The 23,331-nt window shown below is 38.9% G+C and overlaps 1 protein-coding gene across 1 annotated transcript in view; it reads right to left on the bottom strand.

The window, feature by feature from the left end:
- Window positions 1–23,331, bottom strand: part of LOC104027713 (protein eyes shut homolog) — a 961,671-nt gene that overhangs the window by 28,199 nt on the left and 910,141 nt on the right. Inside the window, exons 42-45 of the mRNA XM_075707654.1 lie at window positions 13,320–13,502; window positions 8,674–8,840; window positions 8,344–8,488; window positions 1,709–1,883 (exon numbers count right to left, since the gene is read on the bottom strand). Coding sequence (XP_075563769.1) covers window positions 1,709–1,883; window positions 8,344–8,488; window positions 8,674–8,840; window positions 13,320–13,502 — 670 coding nt within the window. The remainder of the gene's footprint in view (window positions 1–1,708; window positions 1,884–8,343; window positions 8,489–8,673; window positions 8,841–13,319; window positions 13,503–23,331) is intronic.

Here is a 23,331-nt window from a genome sequence, read left to right as displayed (position 1 = left end):
ACTATTTTTTCTTGCAGGTTTGGTTTTGTATCTCCTCTAATATGCTCATAACTGAAAAGAGTGCCATTCTCCTTTCTTATTCCTCAGAAAAATCAAACACTTTGAATGTCAAGAGTTTAAGAGTTCTGGAAGGATCCTGCAAAATGCAATGGTTGGGACATACTGTAGCACAACAATCGGAAAGCAATCCCAAATTTTATCTTTCAAAGCATTTCCTTCATTACTGTATTTAAGAGAATATAAATATGCTCATAAGGAGAATGGGGAGGGAACTGCACACCACCTCCGGGGTGAATTTTCCAAATTTTAGTAGAGCCTTACTAGCTTTAGAAGCACTAGTTTTGTACAGGGTTTCTTACAGATGAAGATTTGTCTCAGGGCAGCAAACCCAATTACCATATGATTGTCTCTCCAACACACAGTTAGTAGATTGTTTTTAGCTTGACAGGTATGCAAACTCCTTTCTTTGTAGCACACAGAAGGACAGGTCTTTGTTGTTTTGAAGAAGAATCATACATAGGGCTCCATGGTGCAAAGCCTGTTTTTTTCTTCTTATCTGTCTTGCTGTCCACATTCAGTCAGTGTCTTCAGATGTTTTAAATCAGCACTTTTCTCTTTTTGAAAAAATTATGCAAGTACGTATAAAGAAATGAACACATGTGGAAGCACATGAGGGGAAGCAAGTATAATTAATCTTGGCAGATACTTCTAAAATCAAAAGTGTTCCTCAGCAAAGGTTTTACAGCTCAGTTACAAAGTGTTTGAAAACAAGATTTGTTACAATGGAAGTGTTGACACACAACAGCAATTTGGAACTGCAAATGTACTTCCTTCTTGTGTGCCTTACAGTCTGCAAACTAAGATCCATCTACACTTACTGAGAAAGCATGAAAGACCATAGACTCATCTTCTGGGCCAGCTGTCCTCACCACCACTTACTATCCCATGGATCAGCCAGGTGAACAGCTTATATGATGAACTGACGTAGTTCAAACAATTTTAACATGAGATCCTTACTAACACACTTTGTTTTGTTTGAAATGGATTAAGAAGGTATTACATGAGCAGGCCAGCCAGCAGATCTGGAAAGGCAACAGTGAATGAACACTTGAGAATGGCATGAAGAGTGACCAGGGAAAGTGCATTTGAGAGTCAGGAAAGTACCCACAGAAATCACAACTGGAGGTACAGAGAACTGTGTGTATTAGGGAGAGACTGAGCAGCAGAGAAGGATGCATACGTGCTGGGTAAGGGAGCCCCTAAGGATTTAAACTGGCTCAGAACTTTCTGACGTTGGGTAGTCAGTAGATTTCTCCAGAAGGTGGTTCTTAGATGAAAATACTAGTTTCCAGGAAACAGAAGTCACCTATTTTTGCCCCATCAGCCATGGTCAGACATTAAGGCAGTCAAGCTCTCCTCTTTGCTATTTGTTCTCTGCTAGTTAGGCTGCTCACTTAGTTTTTAAAAAATGTCTTTCCTAAACATCTAGTTCTTCCCATGAATTTTGTAGTAAGTCTGGATGACAGTGACTTCAGCGGAGCAGTACCAGTCCATGGAATTTCTTTAAAAAGTTCCCCAGGAAGTGTTATAACATAATTTTAATATTTTAGTTTTGATTTTATTAATGTAAGATTAAAATTCTAAATTACCATAGTTATTAGTCTAGAGATCAGTCTATGCTGTAGTCTACAAAAAAAATTATACTTACTAAACAGTAGAGCCACCTTCTATGCACTTCCCACCATTTCTGCATTTTATTAAACTGCATGGAGAATCTTTACATTGTCCAACACTGCGACCAGAATTGGGGTGACCTTCTGGAGTCCCCGGTGATTTAAACTCTTGATTCATGCTGGTACGAACTTGAACATCAAAAATGCAACCTCAAAAGTAGAAATTAAAAATAAATGAAGTTTAAAACAGATACAAGAAGTCAAACCAAACCAAACAATAGGACAGTGTCAGCCCTCAATGAATGGGTTCCACTAGAATGTCTTCAGTGGATGGGCAATCACACCATCTACATGAGCTAAAGGTATGCTGTCTACTTTCGGTTCAGGCAAATGAGTGGATGATTGGAAGTTCCTTCATTTAATGATAGGTAAAACAACAGAAGTAATTTTTCAAGGAATAGACAGAATATGAAGTCAGTGACTAAGGAATGACTAGGTGCAATTTTGTGTTTACACACACATGCTCTTACAGGAATGCATCTATATCAGATAAAGGTGGTCAAAAAAAAAAAAAAAAAACCCAGAAAAAAAGGAGAACAGAGACCAAGAAGTCTGTTTAATGTAAAGTACATAAGAATCCAGAGAACACTAATATAATACAGGCAGGGAATGTGGACCTGAATTTCCTTAGGCTGAAAAGGACCCCTTCAGGGAAAGACCGAGATTCTCCCCTTCTTAAGTGAATGCTTCAGTCCCTTGTACATACAGATCTTGTCGCACATTATCATATTTTAAAGTAGGTGTATGCTGCTCCTTTGGGCCCTTAATCTCAGAAAATAATTCAAAAGTTCATATACTAGTGAATACTAGTAAGGTAAACACTTCCATGGCCTGTTACTTGGTCCTGCAGGCAAATGACCTAGCGTAGTCATAATTCTATTACCAAATTTTTATTACTTTCCAGAACAGTATAGCTGCATTCAGACTACTGATGGGAAATGGTCCCTAGATTATGTTAAGTCCCTAAATACACCAAAGAATTGTTTGGAAAAATGATAGTTGCCATAGACTAAATATTTGTCAGGGACCATTGTAAGAATTTATTTGTAGAGATGATTGAGTGCCAGTGCCTGGATCTATGCCCTGACATTCTTTTAATTTGCTGATACATTGGTATCCCAAGTGCAAAGAGGAGCCAAAACTTCAGAGTGAAGTAGAGATGTTCCCTACTCACTATCTCCAGGCAGCTCCTGCTTAGCCTGTGGGCTTCCTGGGCATTGCCCCTTTGGAGAGTCTTTGCTCTTCTTAGTGACTGCACAGAATGGTTAGCCTTCCGGGTCCAACTTAATTCATCAGTATTTCTTACTCATTTCTCCACATCTACGTGCTTATTTATGTACTACAAAGCTGAAGATGATACCATATATTATTATATCTTTTTGGATGAAACCCTAAGTAACTTTTTGAGATATGCCTGAACATCCAAGTGACAGGATCACATTTAAAGGTAGCCTCAAGCACTTTTGAAATGTCATCCAGATCTATACATAAATATATACAATTTTAAACTAAAAATCAGGTTTTAAACCACTTTAGTTAAACCAGTACAGTAATGTATTTGGAAATGCTCATACCTTTCTAAACCTAATTTATACAATTTAGCTGAGATATGGTGAATTCCCACAGAGCTTGAAATCATGAAAATAGTAGGTATTCAGCGTGCATGCCAGAGGCTCTCTGCTTAATATTAAAAGCAGGGAAAGGATATGATATGGAGATTGCAAATAATCATCACACTGTTTTTTTTTTTAAAATCACTTAATATGAGTTTTTGCATGATTCGCTGAAACCTCGAAAGAAAAAAAGACTGGCATCTGAAAGACACAATAAATGTCCAATTGTGATTTTTTTTTTATAATCACATAATTTGTTTTGAACAAAATATAAATAATATTTATAGCAAGATAACTATTTTAACTATAGTTTGAACAATGTTAGTAAAAGTAGCTTTCTTAGGCAGGCTCTTTCCATATCACACACATTTTGTAGTATTGACACATAACTGGCAATTCAAAAACTCCTATTAAGCAATTTAAAAATAACCTAGTTTGATGATTATTTGCAATCTTCATATTATTGCTTCTTTGCTCTTAACAATGTTGGTTTTAGGCCACCGTATGCTCAGTAAATCCTAACTAATGTTTCATCTGTTCATCAGTAGCAGATAAAGCATGTTCTGTTTTCCTGAGTCTTGCTGGAGTGCTAAGAAAAAACAGCCCAGAGCGCTGTATAAACAATGGAAAGCACAGTGAGTACCCAAGAACTGGTAAGGTCATCATGGAAAATAAACTGGCATTTGTGTTGATGACTAGTTTAACTGTACCAGCAGAACATCTAGGGTAGAAACAGTTCTTGAGCACTTGTAAACAAAGCATATAGCAGGTACAAGATTTTTTTGGCCCAGCTTTATGAGTTCAACTGAATTTTTCATTTAATTTTCTCATTTCTTCTAATTCTTACTCAGTGGGATGCAGATGAAGGACTCAGAGCAGCAATTTGAGCCTGTCGTAGCAAGCACTATACAACCTTCTGCAGAGGGATCAGCTGATGAATGTGCCTTCTTTCTGACCTGAATTCCCCAGTTCTGGGCCTCTTTTAATGAGAGACTGCCAACTATTCTGAATAGTGGAGACGTTTTCTGACACAGCCAAATTTGCAAGAGGAACTCAAAAGAAGTTTCTGAATTTGTGCGTTAAACTTGGTTTGATCCTGAAGATCAGAGTTTGATGCAAGTAAAATCAGACACAAGACAGAGGATATACTACCTTTTTGTTTGTAATCTTTTGTATAGTGACTCCTTAGGCCACACTTAGAGCTTCCTGTCAATAACTTTTTTTACTCTCAATTTAATTTATAGCTTTCACCCCAGTCAAGCAGAGTTCACAAACCACCAAAAAGCCATCAACAATGGATTAAGGAAACTTCAGAGATTATCATAAAAAATATGATTTCATTACTCAGCTTTACCAAAGAATTTTTAAAAATATTTCTCACTAGTCTCCCTTACCTGCTTGTAAGCACTTCGTACTAACTTGACTGAAAAAATACACAAAGCAGGCATTTTCAAGCGGATGTACTAAAAATGCAGCAAGAGAACTGACAGAAATAGATACATAGATAAACTGTGGTCTATCTGAATGCAGTACTGAATTTACACATTTCTAAAATTCTACCCATCCTCAGGTGCTTTGCTTTTCCCCTGTTTTTCTTGACTGCTTGTGAGTAGTGGGGCGTTTGTCTAAAAGAGAATATGGTCTCCACAATGACTACCCAGTGCTGCTCTGAGCTGTGACCCAAACACCCAGAGGACCTGTATGAATCTTACCAAACTGCGATGCAAGAGGCAACACTGATTAAAAACTACTTCAGAAGTCACTCTCCTTCTGTGACATCTGTGATGCAGGAACATAAAGAAAAGTAGTCTTTGTCCTGGCAGGCTCGCAATGTATTCTAGCTTATTATGAGCATAAACTTTAACCACAAGATTATATTTGTGTACCTTTGGAACTCAACTGAGGTCTGGGTTTACTTTACTTTAAAAAGTGACTGCAATAACTGGAATTTTATTTACTTCTTTGCAAAATCATTTATGTGAAGAGGTGGCTCTTTCAGTGTAAAAGAGGTTCTTCAACTGTTCAGCTTGACGGTAAGAGATTCCTTTGCCTTTTTACTCCTCCATTTAACACTATTTGCTGTCAAAAAACAGATTGCTTCTATAGTCATACTTCATCTTATTTATGGACAGGACCACAGGAACAATCAGTTGCTCCTCCCTCTCTGCTCTTCACTTATTTCTAGATGCAAGCCCTGGCTCTCCATCAATTGCTTCTATGGCTAGAGCCTGCATCCTGCTGTCATGGTAGCACAGAGCACGAAACATCAGAACTTTCCCTCTTTTTTTCTCCCTGACACCAGATTTCTCTCTACCTGTCGCAGAGATGTGAGGTCTGGAAATTCAGCTGTAACTTCTGGCTTTTTCCAAATAATTCTCTATTTCATTTTGTGTAGGTGAAACATAGTGTTGAGTTGTGCAGACCTGAACATGAGGCAGTTGGTTTTACACTCCATTTCAGGTTGTCCATAATGAGCAGGCTGAGTCTCTTTGGCCACAAGACTTGCAGCTACCTAAAACCCACACTGACTTTTTAGAGCAGCTGCAGTATGCTCTGCTACAGACCTCAGAAAACTCTCAAAGGTCCCTTAATTACACTGTTACAGGACAATGAAGAAAAGCTGGACACTGAAGTAAATGATCCTACCACGTTCCCATTTACAAAAGGCTCCTGTAAGCCCACAAGGAGCTACAAATTCAGATGAAGCTCAAAGTTCAGAGCACCTCAAACTCCACATGAACTTGGCTGTTTCATCTGAGCTCTACCTTTACTAGTTTCTTCAGATTCTCACAGGGGCTGAAGGAAGTTTTCTAAATTGCTCAAGGTACCATCAAACATTCTTCAGCCTATCAAAAGAATCTGTAGGTGCTGATCCCCAAATTTCCTAAACTTAAATTTCCCAATCTTTTGATTATTAAATTAGAGTTTATTATAGACATTTATTTTCAGTTTCCTCCTCCCCCATAGAAATTACTTGAACAAAACTGCTAAAGACATGCAGGTAAGGGAGGAAATGGCCTGAAACAGTAGCTCCGTACAAAGTAAAAATCCTAAATGATTGCACACTGATACTGGGGATAGTCTGCAGCAGCAAGGCTGACCTCAATGTTTCTTGATCCAATAATGATTGCTTAGAAAAGGAGAAGTACACTCTAATATTAGAAGCAAAATGGTTTTAATAAATCATGTCTTTAAAAGCAGCCAACAGCAGCTTTCCAAAAGTCTGAGTGGTTTAATCAACCATGTGCTAGATAAATTTATCTTGACTGTCACTTCCAGAGTTTTTCTGTGGGCTCCCTATAGCTGCAGATTGGTTGAAGTAAAATGGTTTACAATTTTGTTTTGTGTTAGTGGTATTGCAGTTCCCACTCTGGAGAAGGGCTATGGAGGTTTATTTCTGATCCTCATGATCCCGAGAGCTGAAACTGGGGAGATTTCTGAGCTAGAAGAACAAATGAGATGCTGGCTACATAAGAAAATGTCATAGGAAATCAGTCATAGGGAAGTGTAGCTTCCTTGAAAGTCAGTATGCTCTTGAGAACAGAGAAAAGCTGCTGCTGGGAACTGCAGCATGGCATGAATTAGCAAATACAGTAGACTTAATACTGTGAATGATAGGGAGAAAGAGAAAACTGTTCATGTGCTACATGTTTGACAAAATTTTGAGGTAGAGACTTCCTCTTAAACAGTAAGAAAAATCAATTAAGTAGTATGGTAACTAACAGTACATGAACTTTGAAATATATTTTATTTTTTATTCATCCTGCATTTGTAGAAATTTGGCCATTGTAATACAGTTGTAACATGAGGAACCTATACAACTGGCAAAAGGTTTGTGGTTGAAGTGAAGCACCAGAGATTCCTGTTGGTGACCCCTAACATTGATGTGTCTATAAAAAAAGCCAGAAGTACTTCACAAATATTGACACTATTAAAATACTTCCATAGACATTATGTTTTATGATATGCCAATTTGCAAGCTGTTAAGAAGCTATGAAAAGTACAACTATTCAATCCATAATTCCTGAAAAGATGGAGACAGATAAAGTGTTAATTCATATGACTTTGAGTAAAAAGTTGATTATAGGATAAGAAATTGATTTTGAGGACATTTCTGTGTAAGAAGAAAAGGTAAGGTGATGGCCAGAAAAGAGGCAGTTACATGGTCTTAGTGGAAATGGAGTGCAGTAGTGTATGAAAATGAATTTTATTGCTACCCTTGCCTTTCATAATGTGCCCCCAGTTTTACAACTGAGAACTCAAACTTTGCTCTGGTATGGCAAAATGTTTTTATTTAATTTGAAAGGCTGTCCAGTGCTTAAAATAGATTGAAGTTTACCTCTCAGATATTGAGCACATTATTTCTATGGAAGTAAGGAAAGCAAATAAAGAAGTGTTATAAACAAACCCTTTGCTTAATTGCAGATCTGGTAGGAGTTGAATTGAGATTTCTACAGAGCTTCAAATATCAGTTTTGAGGTAGGAATTATTATCTGTTAGAAAAATAACTGAAATATTCCTAACAGGCATTACTGAGGTCCTGTGTAGAGACCTAGATCATGATGTCAGGAAAAAAATCAGATTTCATGATGTCCTATCAGAAAGAAGCTTTCAGCATGATGACTGTTACCCAAACCAGCACTGCAAGTGACAATGGTCAGAGCTAGCTAGGAGAAGAATCTAAACTACTTTACCACAGAGAAAGGAAGGCCTTTTGGAGTGATGCTGTAGAACAGGGACAGATAAGAAGAAATGATATAATGGCAAACTTCCATTTTTAGCAGAAACAGAAAGTATTAAAAATATTTAGCAAAGCCTCTCTTTGCGTCATGTTTCTTAGTTATCATAGTGAAATAACGAAAAAGCCACAGGAATCTCAGCCAAGGAGATCCTAGTTTGTTTCCTTATAAGACAGAGATTTTAGATCTTTTTTTCATAGGCAACTGAAACAGTCTAATACATGTTTTAAAAGGAATTGAAAATGGTATAGTCTTTACCTTGAAAGCTGTTCTTAAATCTGGATCCCTTTGGTAGGAGTTCTGGAGTATACTCGCGATAGCCTCCTAAATAAAACTGACTGAAGACATTGAGTCCAACCAGTCTCCCAGGAGAAGTGACAGTTTTATTCTTCTGATCATCCACCTTTCAATGAAATATTTATATTTGTTACAGCAAAGGAATTTACCTTATTTAGGATCACCTAATGAACACAGTCCTCCAAACTTAACAGGGAAACACAAAGGTAATTTTTAATCTTTCCATATAAAATGTGGAAAAAAGAATACTTTCATCTAAAAGGTATTCTTCTAAAGAAAATACTTTCTTACCTTCAGCCAGCCTTTTTGGAGATATCTGCCAAGATGGATGACATGAATATTGAGTGTCAGATCAAGTGGTTTACTAATGATTGTTGCTGTGCCGGAACCTAGATTGTAGCTATATACTATTCTGCCATTACGGAGGCCTAACTCCAAGAAATCATCTCCATTCAGACCTGAAAAAACAAAAATAGAATAACTACTTATTCCACAATTTAGTGAATACTGATGCACAAAATATTCTCCAAATCCACTGAAAATATATCGATTTAGGAAAATTTTAGCCAGGAAACTTTTAAGTTTTGTATATATCTTTAATATCCTCTGTTTAACTTGTAATAGTATTTCCAGTATTCTTGTGGATTTAAAATAGAAACTGCAGAGATTTTGAACATATTTATAGGCTTTTTGAATGAAGTTCTTTTTCACACTGGAGTAGGTTAGTGACATCCACAAAACCTGCTGAGCCTGGTGGATTTAGCCTGGTGGTGTTCCCCCACCCTGCAACATGAATAAATTCTCAACTTTCTCCAAAATCTTAAAAAAGGCAAATTGAAATTCCAAGTTGCATGTGAGAATAGCCCATGACTTAATTCTATTCCAGTATGCTTCCAGCTTTCACGGTAGGTACTTCAACAGCCTCAAAACTTGAGGGCACCTGCTGCTGCGAGGTAAGGGGAGCAACAGGGGTATGGGCCTGAGGAAGCTCTAGCAGCTTCTATCGAGCTCGGTCAGCTGCCCTTGACCCAAGATTGCCTGGAGACTTTACTGCAGCTGCCCCTGATTAGGGAAGCTCCAGAGTATTTATTTACTTAAGTTTCTCTGGTCAGAACAGCCATATGCTTTAATTCTCTGAAGTCATCTTAAACTTTCAGGTTAGGACTCATTCATTTGCAAATTTGCAGTAAATAATTTAATTTTTTTTACATTTAGGACTACATGCTGTAAGTGTAGTGTGTGTTTTTCAGGTACTATACTATAAAATCTCATTTGAAAGATTTTAAGCCTGACATAAAGCCTATGAGTAAGAATTCAATTCCTGGACCCATTCCTGGTCATCCAAGCGAACAGGTTTTTACACTGGCATCTTTGAAGGGAATTCAATCTCTCTTCTTATGTAAGTCTTTGCAAAGGACAGATTTGTTTCTTCCAGTTTGAAAGCAATGGTAGTTAGCATGTATGTGGCCTGAACTGATCTAAAATTTGAAAAATCTTACTTTGGAAACAGGAGACAAAAGCTGCCACACTTTTGCAGTACTGCTATCTAAATATTCACAGGACAAGCAATACAGGTGGATTTGCTTTTACTTTTACATTATTACTCCCACTTATAAAGTACCAAACGACTATTTACATAAGCTTAACATATGTTAGGGCCCAACTTCACTCCAGACTCCTCTCCCCCTTGAACACCAAGCGGTGCCAGGGGGTGGGGGTCTGTGGTCAGTACACGGTGGTTTCTCTCTGCCACTCCTTCCTCCTCACACCTTTCTTCTGCTCTGGTGTGGGCTCTCCACGGGCTGCAGCTACTTCAGGGAATATTCATCTGCTCTGGCATGGTGGTCTCCACGGGCTGGAGTGTTGTTAATCTGCTCCTCTGCGGAGGTAGCATGGAGCTCCTCCTTTTCCTCTATCTCTACCTCCTCCTCTTCATCTGACCTTGTGTTCCTTCTGCTCTTTCTCCCTCTTCGTTTCCCTCCTCCTCCCTCTGTGGTGTTTTGCCCTTCCTTATTTCCCCCAAGGTGCCGCCATCTTGGCTGCGGGGCTGAGCCGGTTGGAGCCGGCTGGAACCGGCTGGAACCGGCTGTGTCGGGCACAGGGCAGCCCCGGCCTCCCCTCACAGCGGCCGCCCCGCAGCCCCTGCCAGCGCCTGGGCCCCTGCACCAGTGTACATACAGGCAGTGGCAACTTTTGTCCTGGCCTGTGGGAACAGGAGATGTTTTTCAAGAATTCCAACCCAAGCCAGGGATCAGCCATAGCCCAGAGACTTAAAGAAGAAGATGTGTCCACTGTGGTCGGGGGAAATCGAGAGTGCTGTTACTCTGACTGCTGTGAGAGGTTTGGTTTTAAGTTAAGTGAGGTATTTGAACAAAGGTGACTTTTGATTTATAAGCTTTGTGGGGGTAAGGGGAAAAAGATATTATACACCTCTGCCTTAGACAATATTTGATAGTACCTCACAAGAGGTTAGCCACCACACCAGTGTCCGTGGTTTAGGCAGAGATGACCGTGGAGGGGAATCAGGTAGGATACTGCAAGGGAATGCTAACCACGAGAAATGGGTTGAAATGGAGAAAGAGGAAAATGTAAATGGAATACTAAAAATGCTTCCTTACAGTAAGATCACAGGCTGCAAAAAAACCTCACATTCCTCAGGGTGAGAGTGTTATTGCTTGGTACTTGGTAAAAGTAAATTCTTAGAACAACAGCATCTCCTCTTGGTGAAGTAAGCAAAGTTGACTTGGTAAGAAATACTGCTTTCTAGTAATTAAAACAGGGGTTACTCAGTCTCCCCAACCATTTAAACTAGGGAGAAAATAAGTAAAAGTGCTACACAGCAATTTACCAGGCACCTCATTGTTTCTCAGCCTTGCTGACAGCTGGTGCTCTGCTGTCCACCTATCATTTGACTGCGGAAACGCATTATCACCATACAGCAGCGTTCATGAAAAAAGCTATATGCAAAATAATAAAAAGCCAGGTTTCCAGAATGCTAGTATTTTGGTTAGTAAAAATGACACCAGTAAGAATTTGTTTTACTCAGTTCAACTAGATATGGTTGCAAGACCTACACTTCACAAGGACTTTGACATTACAGGGTACACCCTGCAGGCAGGCCTTATTGAGACAGGCTTTAGTCCAATGTTCTGTTTTATTTTTAGGAATTTTTTTTTTTGGTATTCTCTTTCGATTATTGTAACTGAAAAAAAAAATCAGGTTATTTTGCACCATTCATGCCCTACATTTCATATTTGCATTTTTTCTTTCCTGAGTAAAGACAGTGGACAAATTGGTATAATTTTTGGTTACATTTCCTTAAATTTCTGTATTGACAGTTTGAAATTCAGTTCCCAAGGTTGCAGAAACATGTTTGAATGCAGTGGTTCATTCTTGTCATTGAAAAGAACGATTAATTTGTGTTTGTATTACAAAAAACCTATGTACTATTGTTATAAAAATTTAATGTTGGGGGCACTGGCTTCCGAAAGCTGCTTTCTGAATGACTAGATGGAAATGTTTTAGGTAATGGCAACACCATGCACCATTTCTACTTGGCTACCCAAAAAAGAAAGACAGTATTTCCTCCACCCACAACAATAAGTAATTACTAAGTGAAATGAAAAACTGCCTGGGAGTGAATGTTTGTTCATGTGCTGTACCAGGGTATCATGGCACACTAAAGTACAGTTGATCACCAGAACACACTAGCTAAATTTGACAGGATCTTTGCAAATGAAAAGTAACAGGCTTAATTATATGACAGATATGTAAACTGCCAAACCATTCTAAGCTAACATGTTTTAGTTTGCATTGCAATAGACTAACAGTCTGACTCTCAGAAGTCTGCCACAGGGAGAAAGGGGGAAAAGCCGGAGTGTACAGGAACTTAAGTAAAGAAATTTAATGGAAAACAAGACCTAAGAAAATATCAAATATATTAACATAGCAAATGGAGGATACCTTGTATACTATTGATGTGATGTACTGCAGTTGTTTTGTGTAATGCATATGTAATTGCATAAGGCCTCCCCAAAACTGATTTTTAATAATGTAGTTTGGGACCTCAGTATCTTAAAACTGCTAAAATAATTTCTGCCCTCTTTCATCTTCCTGAAGTATTAATTTTCTGATGCTGTTCAGCGTAAATATAGGGTTCCCATAAGTCGTGGGCCATATCTGCCAAACTTGCGATGTTTTGGATGTGGTAAAGCATCTACTGTGTCAGTTTTAAGTAGATTTATGCAACCTGCTTCTCAGCTCTGTTAATCAGATACCAACTTGAATACTTAGTTGTACAGATTGTAGTGCAACTTACTTATTCATAGCTAGCTTGGGTTAACTTGCATTGAGTGATCTAGAGGTTAGGGTCTCATATTTTAATTAGAGTCCAATTCTGGCTGCCACAGGGTTGGATTTCAATGTTGAGAGTCCTGTAACGGCAGCAATTCGTGGCTGCTCCTGCGGCAGGTCGTTAGAAGACACAGGAAGAAGAAATGGCAGGGTGGCTGTGGCACATTGTATGGATAGATTGATTTTCCAATAAAGTATCAGTGGAAGAAGATTTGAGGCAGCATCTCTCAAAACTGGGTACCAAATAAATATAATCAATAATGAAATTTATGTTTGTGACTGAAAAGAGAACCTTAATCTTCTGGTTTCCATTTATTTTGTTCAGAAATATGCTACCTCAAGAGTCAGATTGACTGTTGACTTTAATTACTGGAAGCAATTCTAGTTCATAATGAAAAGAAACATTTATACAATCTGATTATTTACTGTGTGTTTACAAAACAATAAAGTATTGAAGAGATTATTTTCCTTCTAATGAAATAATATCCTAAAAAGAATCACGAAAAAGCTGTGTATATTTTTATCCTACTTGTTTAATGAATATTTGAAAGCCTGTAAGGATAGGTAATAAAAATAAAACTTACCTTGGCCTTTCTGTCCAGTGAAAAAAATCAAGTTATCTTGTAAAGCTGAGTGGTGGTTTGCCAGCTGAAGTTTCAAGCGGAATTCATAGTAGAAGGTGATATTTGGGATTGTAGAATAAGCTAGGAATGAGGTATAGCCAAAGACATCTGTGCCACTGAAACTAGGTTGGCTAATATTAATAGCTGGATTAAAAAAAAAAGAAATTCAGTGTTAGGGCAAATTCTTTAACATATGCATTTGCAAGTTCTATTTAATAGCCCATTTTAGACCATAAAAACTAATAATTAATACTAATAATTTAATATGTTGTAATATTTTACATAGATGCAGATATAGTTTGGCTTTCCTCTGAGTGTAATCTCTTTATTTTTCTGCTTTTGTAAATAGGCTGCTTTTACAACTGAATTATTGGCAACTGCTGCCATCTCCTGGATTCTAGACAGCATTGTTACAAATAGCAGTACACTGCAATATTTAGTCAAAACTCAGACAGGCAAAAGAAAACATACAAAGAAATTATCCTGTTAAAAAAAAAAGACTTCTCTGGCATGCATCTGAGTGAAAGTGAGTACAAGGATGTGTTCAAGAGGTTAAGGAATAATAATTGTTCACAGGTAGAGAGAGAAATAGTAAAAAGAAACATAAAAAGAATCAATTTGCAGCAGAGTGAATAGGACCTACATGAGTTATATTTTTCACAGTATTTGCTCCATCATTTGAACTGTTGAATAATCAGGAACTGAGTACCCAAAAAGGTATAATTTACAGTACTAACAAATTATTTAACTTTTTTTACTGTCATTTAGGTTCAATTTAATGCAAATTTCCTTTATGTTGGGCACTGACCAAGAAAACCATGTAGCTTTTTCTAAAATACCTTTACCAACTATATATTCCTGCTTCCTCTAAAGCTGTGCAGGCTACAAGTTCATTCAAACACCTACTGGTTTTGTGAAGCAGACAGGTATAATTTATGCTGAGAAAAACTGTGGGATTAAAAAAGCAAATAAAAAGCAAATAAGATCAAGTCTATACACATATCTGTACTGGTGAACAGTCAATAGAGAACTGGTACTAAGCACCCGCACAGCCCCAAGGACCGCTTGCTGGAGTCGGGTAGCCACGCTGCTGTAGTCACTTCTTGTAGCTGATGCTCAGAGCAGAGTTAATATGATGCTCGTATTGACAATAAGGTTTAGTGAAAACCAGGAGAGAGAGGAAGAATAGCTGAGTAAAGCTGAATCCTGAAAGACTGGGCATGGGGCTAGATTTGAAACGTTCAAGCAGTTATCTCCAACCAACCTGAGCTCCAAATGTGGCTGGATCCAGCTTTACTAATGAAGGCAGTAGGAGGGATTGGGGAGGAAGGAATACATAGCTGCACTATGTACAAACCAGATTGGGAAGTGCTAGTAAAGAATTATAATCTTCCCCAAGTAAATCTATGTTAGCCTAAGTACCTTTAAGCATCTGGCCCTAAATATTTACAGTGTGGGAGAAACAATCACACGTAATTGTGAAAATGATATCACCATCTCTACTTTGTGGAATCTGTTTCTAAATTTGCAACCTGGGAAACCTGCCATATTGGCACTGAAGTGGCAGACATTGCCTTAGTATCTGCATCTGACAAAAGGTGCAGACGTAGGCTCTGACAAACCTTTTCTAGCACAGACTTGGAATCTGCAGCAATACAGTGTACTGTCCCATTTATTAAGCACTACTTCACACATGTGGCACATTATGCCTTGTTCTGTGATCATAAATGGGAGCCAGAAAATTTCCATATGAAACAGTGATCTTGTCCTAATTAGAAGAAAACTGGCAATGAGTTTGTTCTCAGCCTAGTCTGACTGAATGTAACCTCAAGTCTCAGACCTTTGTGAGTTATGTGCTGCACTGGAGAAAAAACACAATTAACTCTTCCATATTTAAATTTGGTGTTGGCTGCAGTCCACTAGTATTCCCTCAGATTACCTGAACATACCTGAGGGAGGCTCAAGTTCTGCATTATTTGCTTCTCAGGAAGCTATGACAGACAGGCAGCTCCTTTAATGAGAAGTATTCTTCCTTTCTTCTTTTTTTTTTTCCCCTTTGTTTCTTTCTCTTTATTTAATAAAACACAAAATATTTAAGAGACAAGAAGATTTTAAAATAAAGGAGGCCTTGATGTTTATTGTCTTTCCTGCTTCCCTTTATAATGGGAAAGGCAAATTCTATCATGTACCTCCAGAGAGCCAGGTAATTTGGTTCACTGACAGAGATCACTGAAGAGTTTATTCCTGACAAGTTATTCCCAGCAGGCTAAAACACTTTACTCCCAGGATGAAGTATGCCATTGTCTCAGCTGCTTCCTTGGAGCATTCTAACTGGGAAGTTATTTTCTTGCCTTTCTACTTGCTCCTTTCAGCATTCCCTATAAAGATATATTGAACATTGACAAAGGAAAGTCCTGCAAAGTGGCCTACAACAGTAGGACCTGGACAGTGAAAGGACACTGCTCCCACTGACCAGCTGCTGCTCAACACAGAAAATTGTTATATGTCTCTATATTCTTAGATTATTACTACATACCACTTTCAATTGCACTGCAGTTTTGACACGTCCTGGGACAAAAGACTCAAAGATCGCAATTCGTACTTACAACTAAAACCGTATCTCATTTAGAAAGCAGGAATAATTTTGGCCCATGAGCTGGGGGGCAGCAAATTTGGGGCTACTGAGACAAGATTCAGCTTTTCTCTGTGCATTTCCTTATGTATCAAAGTGATAGATAGATTTACTGGGTGGAAGTTGTGTTAGAGTCATGACACAACTGTGTTGATAACAGAACTGTTCCTATTTAAGGTTATTTTAAATAAAATTATTTATCTTTAAATAACTTTACCTAAAATGAGGGGCATGTGGCTAGTCTTTTAAGAAGGCAGAAGTGGGAACTGGCCTTAGTAAATTAAACATGTTATGCAAAATTTAGTTTGGTAAGTTTGCTGTCATAGGAAGTTGCTATCATTTGACTCCAGAGACTAGCATCACCATTTATATATGGCCTGTGATACTGCATATGGCCTGGGCTCCTCACAGTACTGAAAAGGTTGGCCATTTTGTCTTAAATTGTGGTTTCACCTATTTTTATCTCCTGCCTTTAGGATAAAGTCTAAGAAAAAAGGCTTGAGAGAAAAATTACCAGGCCAAATTGATGATGAAGTTTTATAGCAATAAATTAACAAAAAATGGTACAGAAAGATAAGTAGTTTTATTAAAAATGTTAATACCAGTAAATATAGACAGCACTACTCAGCATCTGCAGACAGGTTGTGTATGCTATATTTGGTCAACTGTCAGATGTCAAAATCTTGACACTTTCAAGCAGGCTTAAAATGTTTCTCAGAGACACCTCAGCAATAGTCCAAGTTCGAAACAGCTTAGACAGAAGTGACATGTTTTGAAGAATATTGTGCAAAGTCCTAAAGAAGGTGTATCAGAGAATGTCAGCGTGACATGTTACTTAAGAGTTCCTGAAGGCAGGATAGCTATTTCTGAGTGAATGGCTGACATCCATGATCTTTAACATGGATGCACCCTGAATGAACGTCTATATGAAGGCAAGAAGATGGGAACTCTCTCTTCAGCCCAAAGCATGATACACATTCTGGTTTGGACCTTTACCTACACTGCAATTTTACCTGCAGTTTACCAGAACTGGGTACAAGAATTGCACTTTACTTTCAAGATCTCCGTATGGGGAAAACTTGCATATAATCATACCTGCTGCACTCTCACAAAAAATCTGGTCTATATAATTTTTTGCTATATTGTAATACAAAAACATTTATTTCACGTTGGTGTTCAATAATTGTTAGACTTTTTTCATTTCACAGTATTGCTTACCTTTTTTTTTCTATATTTATTTACTATAGGAAAGAGACATATCTAGGCCCTAAGCCTCCCACTCATTAGAAGCAATCTGCACATGTACACAATGGGTGGCAGTCATCTGACTAAATGAGGGCATCTGTGATACAGATGTCTGCATAACAGCTGCCCACCTAAGGCTGCACTTTATGTCAGTGAAAAATTAAGCATATTTAGGATGCAGTGTCTTTCATATAAAACACCTACCTTATACAGGTCAGGTGAACAGTATTCTAAAATGCTTATTTCACCCCACCAAATACAAAAGTTGTGTTGGGTTGTAAGAGTAAAGTATTATAGACTTCTAAAATTAGGTGGGATGAAGCCTACCTTCTCTGTATCCTGCAACTACTTCCCATTCTGCATGCTTTTTGTCTCTGGTCTTCATTGCCATAAAAGCTAAATGATTTAGAAATTCTGAACTTGTTCTCTGTGAAATCAAGGAAACACTTTTTTTCTGATTTTAAAGAATGGGAACCATAGGGTACTCAGAAACTAAATTACTTGCACAAAGTTTTGTACAAAGTCTGGAGTGTATTGAAGAATTGAGTCTAGATCACTGAACTCCAGGTCAGAGCACAATCACTAAACATTCTTTGCAAATTGACCTTTTAATCTCTTACCCCTCGGTGTCTGAGCACAGCCCCTTTCAAAACATGTGACAAGAAGCAATTTTCTTAAATAATGTCCATCTTTGACTACTTGAGCATCTCCTCTCGGCTCTTGATGTTTTTTTCATCCAGTTTTAACTACTCATTTTGCTGGGGCCATGAAGTGCATTCAATAACATAATCCAGCATTGTATGGGCTTAAGACATCCCTGCCATGCTATAGGTTCCAGATGTGGTAACAGACACCACCAGCCAACAGCTTTTGGGATAAACAATTTATCTCAGAATAACAGCACAGTAACAACTACAAATCAGTTTGTACAAATCAGTACAATTACCCAAGTCAAAACATCAGTAAATCCAGTATATCACTAGTAGTGGGCTAAACTTAATATCTCTGCACACAAAGATTTACCTAAGTGGTTATCAGGAGGCTGGAAGGAAGCAGGGTATGTATTCTTCTCCAGATGAGCAGCTCAGACCCACCGACGGGTTTAGGGAATTTCAAATTCCCTGATCGGACTGTCCTTTTTTATTGTTGACTTGCAGAAGCACTTCCTGCACTTGTTAACCAGCTGTCATACGCCACCCCTGCTCCCCTCCATGCTGGTCCTCCCCTGTGTGTGCATGGTGCTTGGATGCTATCTGAAATGGTGCATGGCCACCATATGGAGCTATACCTATATAAAGCATGTGGTCACCAAATGGAAAAATACTGTATAAGGCAACAGGAACCCCACAAGTATGTTTTATGAAAATCATTATACATTATTTTGGTTTACTTCTTCCCCGTTTTCTCCACAGTGTTGAAGTAGTTTCTTACACCTAGTAAAAGTCAGATACAGTATCTAATTAACTACCCTATCCTTAACAGGTAGGTACATGCAGTAAGTGTTTGTAAATAGCCCTCCCTATGCTGGTCTCTGGAGAGTAAAATGTATTTAGAAATGTTAATTAATCCTGAATCAAAAGCTTCTAATTCTGGCTAATTCAATATATCTAGCTTGACAGCTATTCCATATTTTATCTGTTTCTGGACTGCCACTTATAGATTCTATATCGCATTTTTAATCACATTTCTTCTCTACACTAAGTATTATTTTATCAAGAGATCTTTATCCAATCACATCAAAAAGGTTGTCAGTAAATGTGCATCAGTATAAAACATTCAGTCTTTGAGATACCTTTCATGCAATGACCTCCATTAGTTTGATTTTAATACAGACTAGTTTGCCATACTGTTACATATTTTTAACTTAAAAATTAATTAAAAAAAAATAACCCTGTATGAAAAATACAATGTTTGGTAAAATTGTGTAAAGCAAGATAACTCCACCTTTTCCTTTTATTCTCTTTCTTTTTGTTATAAAGCTATGGAGCCAAGATTGTTATATATTTTTTAATATATATATATTTATATATATATATATAAATTATATAAACTTATAGCCCTCTTTACCTTGAAACACAGTCCTTCAAAACATTATTTATAAAGTGTTAGGGTCTGGCTGATAGAGCAGAGAGCACAGCTAACCACATCAGGTTATTTCCCTTTTCCTTCCTAGATACCGTCCAAGCTAATTTCCACTCTTGCTCTTGCAGTGTACAGTCTGAAGTGGTAAAGAACAGAGGTGTGTCCCAATGGCTCTGATTATGAGCCGTGCAAAAACACACCAAATTAATACTGTGCCTAAACCACACACCACTCTGAAGGAGTACTGAAGTCTTTTATCAACTTTTTGTCCTTGATCTCGTCCTGTGTCTCTCTGTCAGTCCTATGCCATTCATCATTGTCCTCTTCTGCATTCCCAGTACTGAACAAGTAATAACGTATGATATGTCCCATTGCCTCACAAACAAATAATGACAAATTATCCCATTATATAAATATATTAATATGGTTGGCTACCTACTTCCCTAACATTGTACATCTTATCAGACGTGAGAACAAAAGCGGGAGGTAAAAAAAAATCAACTGTAGTTTGGAAAAAATCTTAACAAAGAGGAGAGAATAAAGTGACAAAGAAGAAAGAGAATAATGGTTTCATTATCTTCAAATTTTCTGTTATGAGTTAAAATAAATATTCCTTTCAGCGCTCACTGCCAACACATCTTGAACCACAGCTTTACAATACATTGCAAAAAACAAGACAGATGAAAGGGATAGAAAGAGATGAAGACTTCAGGCTACAGAATTATAATCAGATAATCCACTTTTTTATGTTATCATTGACTAAGCGTGAACAGTTATCAGCTCAGTGTCTGGCTCCAGGATCAGCAGCCATATACACTGTGGGATGAGTATTATTCAGTTCTCCGAAATACCAGCTCACATATTTGCAAAGATGATATTGAAAAAGGAATGGAAATTACTACCAAGCATTGCGTATTTTCCAGTCTTCCAAGCTGTACAAAAGTCTTCAGAAAAAATGCCCTTTGTCATCACAAAATTCTACAGCCAATGTTTCTCTTACTGGTTTGCAGTATAGCTCTTAATAAACCAAAACTTGCCTTTGAGCACAGAAATATTGACAAACAGACTGCAAGATGTTTTCTTACCTGAGTTTAGAAAAATTATTTTAAAAGCAGCTGTCCTCTTACTCACCATGTTTCCAATGAAGCAGCAAGAAGATTGGACGTTTGAACTACAACACATGCTCCTGATGGAAGTAGCTCGCTTAACAAAGCTATATGAAGCAAATTATAAATGCATTTCTATAAATTCCTATATATTTACAGTCACCAATTTTAAATACTGATTTGAATGCAGACCTCTGGCACAAGGTTCTGGTAGGACCCTCTCTCTGTGCATTGCAGTACATTAGACGGTATTAGATCAGGGACTGCAGGCCCACAGGTGAAGGAAGAACTTGCTGCTGCAATTCCCCTGTCCTTTGTGCCCACAAAGATGCAGGGAGATGGAGAGGACAGGGAGGTACCCAAGAACCAACCACAAAAATGAGGTGGAGGGCCTGCTGTGTGGACATGCAATATATGTGTAGCATAATTTGGGAAGGAGAGGCAAGATGAGGGAGCTAAGCTGGCATTTAAAACAAAATAGAATGGACTGTTTCAGTTGGAAGGGACCTACAATGATCATCTACTCCAACTGCCTGACCAATTCAGGGCTGACCAAGTTAAAGCATGTTGTTAAAGGCATTGTCCAAATGCCTCTTAAACACTGACAGGCTTGGGGCATCGACCACCTCTCTAGGAAGCCTGTTCCAGTGTCTGACCACCCTCTCGGTGAAGAAATGTTTCCTGATGTCCAGTCTGAACCTCCCCTGATGCAGCTTTGAACCATTCCCATGTATTCTGTTACTGGATGCCAGGGTAGAAGAGCTCAGCACCTCCCTCTCCACTTCCCCTCCTCAGGAAGCTGTAGAGAGCAATGAGGTCTCCCCTCAGCCTCCTTTTCTCCAAACGAGACAAACCCAAAGTCCTTAGCCGCTCCTCACGGGACATGCCTTCCAGCCCTTTCACCAGCTTTGTTGCCCTCCTCTGGATGCACTCAAGGACCTCCACATCCTTCCTAAATTGTGGGGCCCAGAACTGCACACAGTACTCCAGGTGAGGCCGCACCAACGCTGAACACAGTGGGATAATCACCTCTTTTGACCGGTTGGTTATGCTGTGTTTGATGCTCCCCAGGATGCGGTTTGCACCCTCTTGGCTGCCAGGGCACACTGCTGACTCATATTGAGCCTGCTGTCGACCAGCACCCCCAGATCCCTTTCTGCAGGGCTGCTCTCCAGCCACTCCTCTCCCAGTTTATACTTGTGCCCTGCATTACTCTGTCCCAGGTGCAGAATCTGGCATTTTGCCTTGTTAAATTTCATCCGTTTAATCACAGCCCAATGCTCCAATCTATCTAGATCCCTCTGCAAGGCCTCTTGTCCCTCAAGAGAGTCAGAGCACCTCCCAGTTTGGTATCATCAGCAAACTTGCTAACGGTGCATTCAACTCCTGCATCTAGATCACTGATAAATATATTGAACAGAACTGGCCCTAGAATTGAACCGTGAGGAACACTGCTGGTGACTGGTTGCCAGCCAGATATAGCCCCATTCACTACAACAATTTGAGCCCTACTGTTCAGCCAGTTCTTTACCCAGAGCATCATGTACCTGCTCATGCCACAGTTGGACGACTTGTCCAGAAGGATGCTGTGAGGGACGGTACCAAAACTCTTACTAAAATCCAGAAAAACTACATCCACTGCCTTCCCTTCATCCACTAGGTGGGTGACCTTATCATAGAAGGATATCAATTTGGTCAATCAAGGACTTTCCCTTTGTGAACCTATGTTGACTGTGCCTGATGATTGTGTTGTTCTTTAAATGCCCTTCAGTAGTACCCAGTATAATCTTCTCCATAATTTTTCCAGGAACTGAGGTTAGACTAACAGGTCTGTAGTTCCCTGTGTCTTCTCTCATGCCCTTTTTGTGGATTGGAATAACACTGGCTAGCTTTCAGTCAGCAGGGACCTCCACAGACTCCCAAGACCTTTTGTAGAAGATTGAGAAGGGTCCTGCCATAACATCCGCTAGCTCCTTCAGAACTCTGGGATGAATCCCATTAGGCCCCATGGGCTTGTGACCATTCAGCTGGTACAGCTGGTCCTTTATCATTTCAGTGTCCACAAATGGAAATTCATTGTTCCCACACTTGTGGTCCTCCAACTCAGGGGACTGGGCAGCCCAATGTCCCTCAGTATTATTAAAGACTGAGGCAAAAAATGCATTGAATGCCTCTGCTTTTTCTTCATCCCTGTTAGTCAGATGACCATCTTCAACAAGTATCAGTCCAATGTTTTGTTTAGACCTCCTTGCTATTAACATACTTAAAAAAGGCCTTTTTCTTATCTGAAACAACATTGGCCAGTTTCAACCCTAACTGAGCTTTGGCCTTTCGTGTCTTCTCCCTGCATATATAAACCACAGCTCTGTACTCTTCCTGCGAAGCCCGACCTTGCTTCCAGAGATCATACAGTTTCTTTTTCCTCTTGAGTTTGACAAGGAGTCCCCTGTTCAGCCAAGCTGGTCTTGTGCCCTGCTTGCTTGATTTATGACACAGTGGAATTGCCTGCTCCTCTGTATCTAGTTTACATGTTTTGCTAGTTCTATATTAAAACTGTTTTCTTCAATAGGCAACCCCCTTTCCTCACTGGAAACTCTGGGAAGTGCAAGGAGGAAAAGATAAGGGGTGCTGGAGCTGCAGGGCAGTGCAATGCCAGCTGAGAGTTCAAGGTGGTAGTAGAAGACTGCTGACGTCTGGAAGACTATTGTATGAGGAGTTAGTGATCCATGTAATGGGTAATTCAGGTGTATGCCCTCCCCTCCCCACGCCCAGTAAATACTTAGGTATTCCTTTTTTTTTGTCTTTCTTGTGGTATCAGTAATCATGGAGCCCATTGGCCCTATTAGCTTAGCTTATTTCTGTAATCATATGGACTAGTAACTTGTACTTCTGATTGGAAGCTGATATT

The sequence above is a fragment of the Pelecanus crispus genome, chromosome 3 (assembly GCF_030463565.1).
Source record: "Pelecanus crispus isolate bPelCri1 chromosome 3, bPelCri1.pri, whole genome shotgun sequence".
NCBI lineage: Eukaryota > Metazoa > Chordata > Aves > Pelecaniformes > Pelecanidae > Pelecanus > Pelecanus crispus.
The sequence above is the reverse complement of the archived record's forward strand: the minus strand, read 5'-3'. Positions and strand labels throughout refer to the sequence as shown.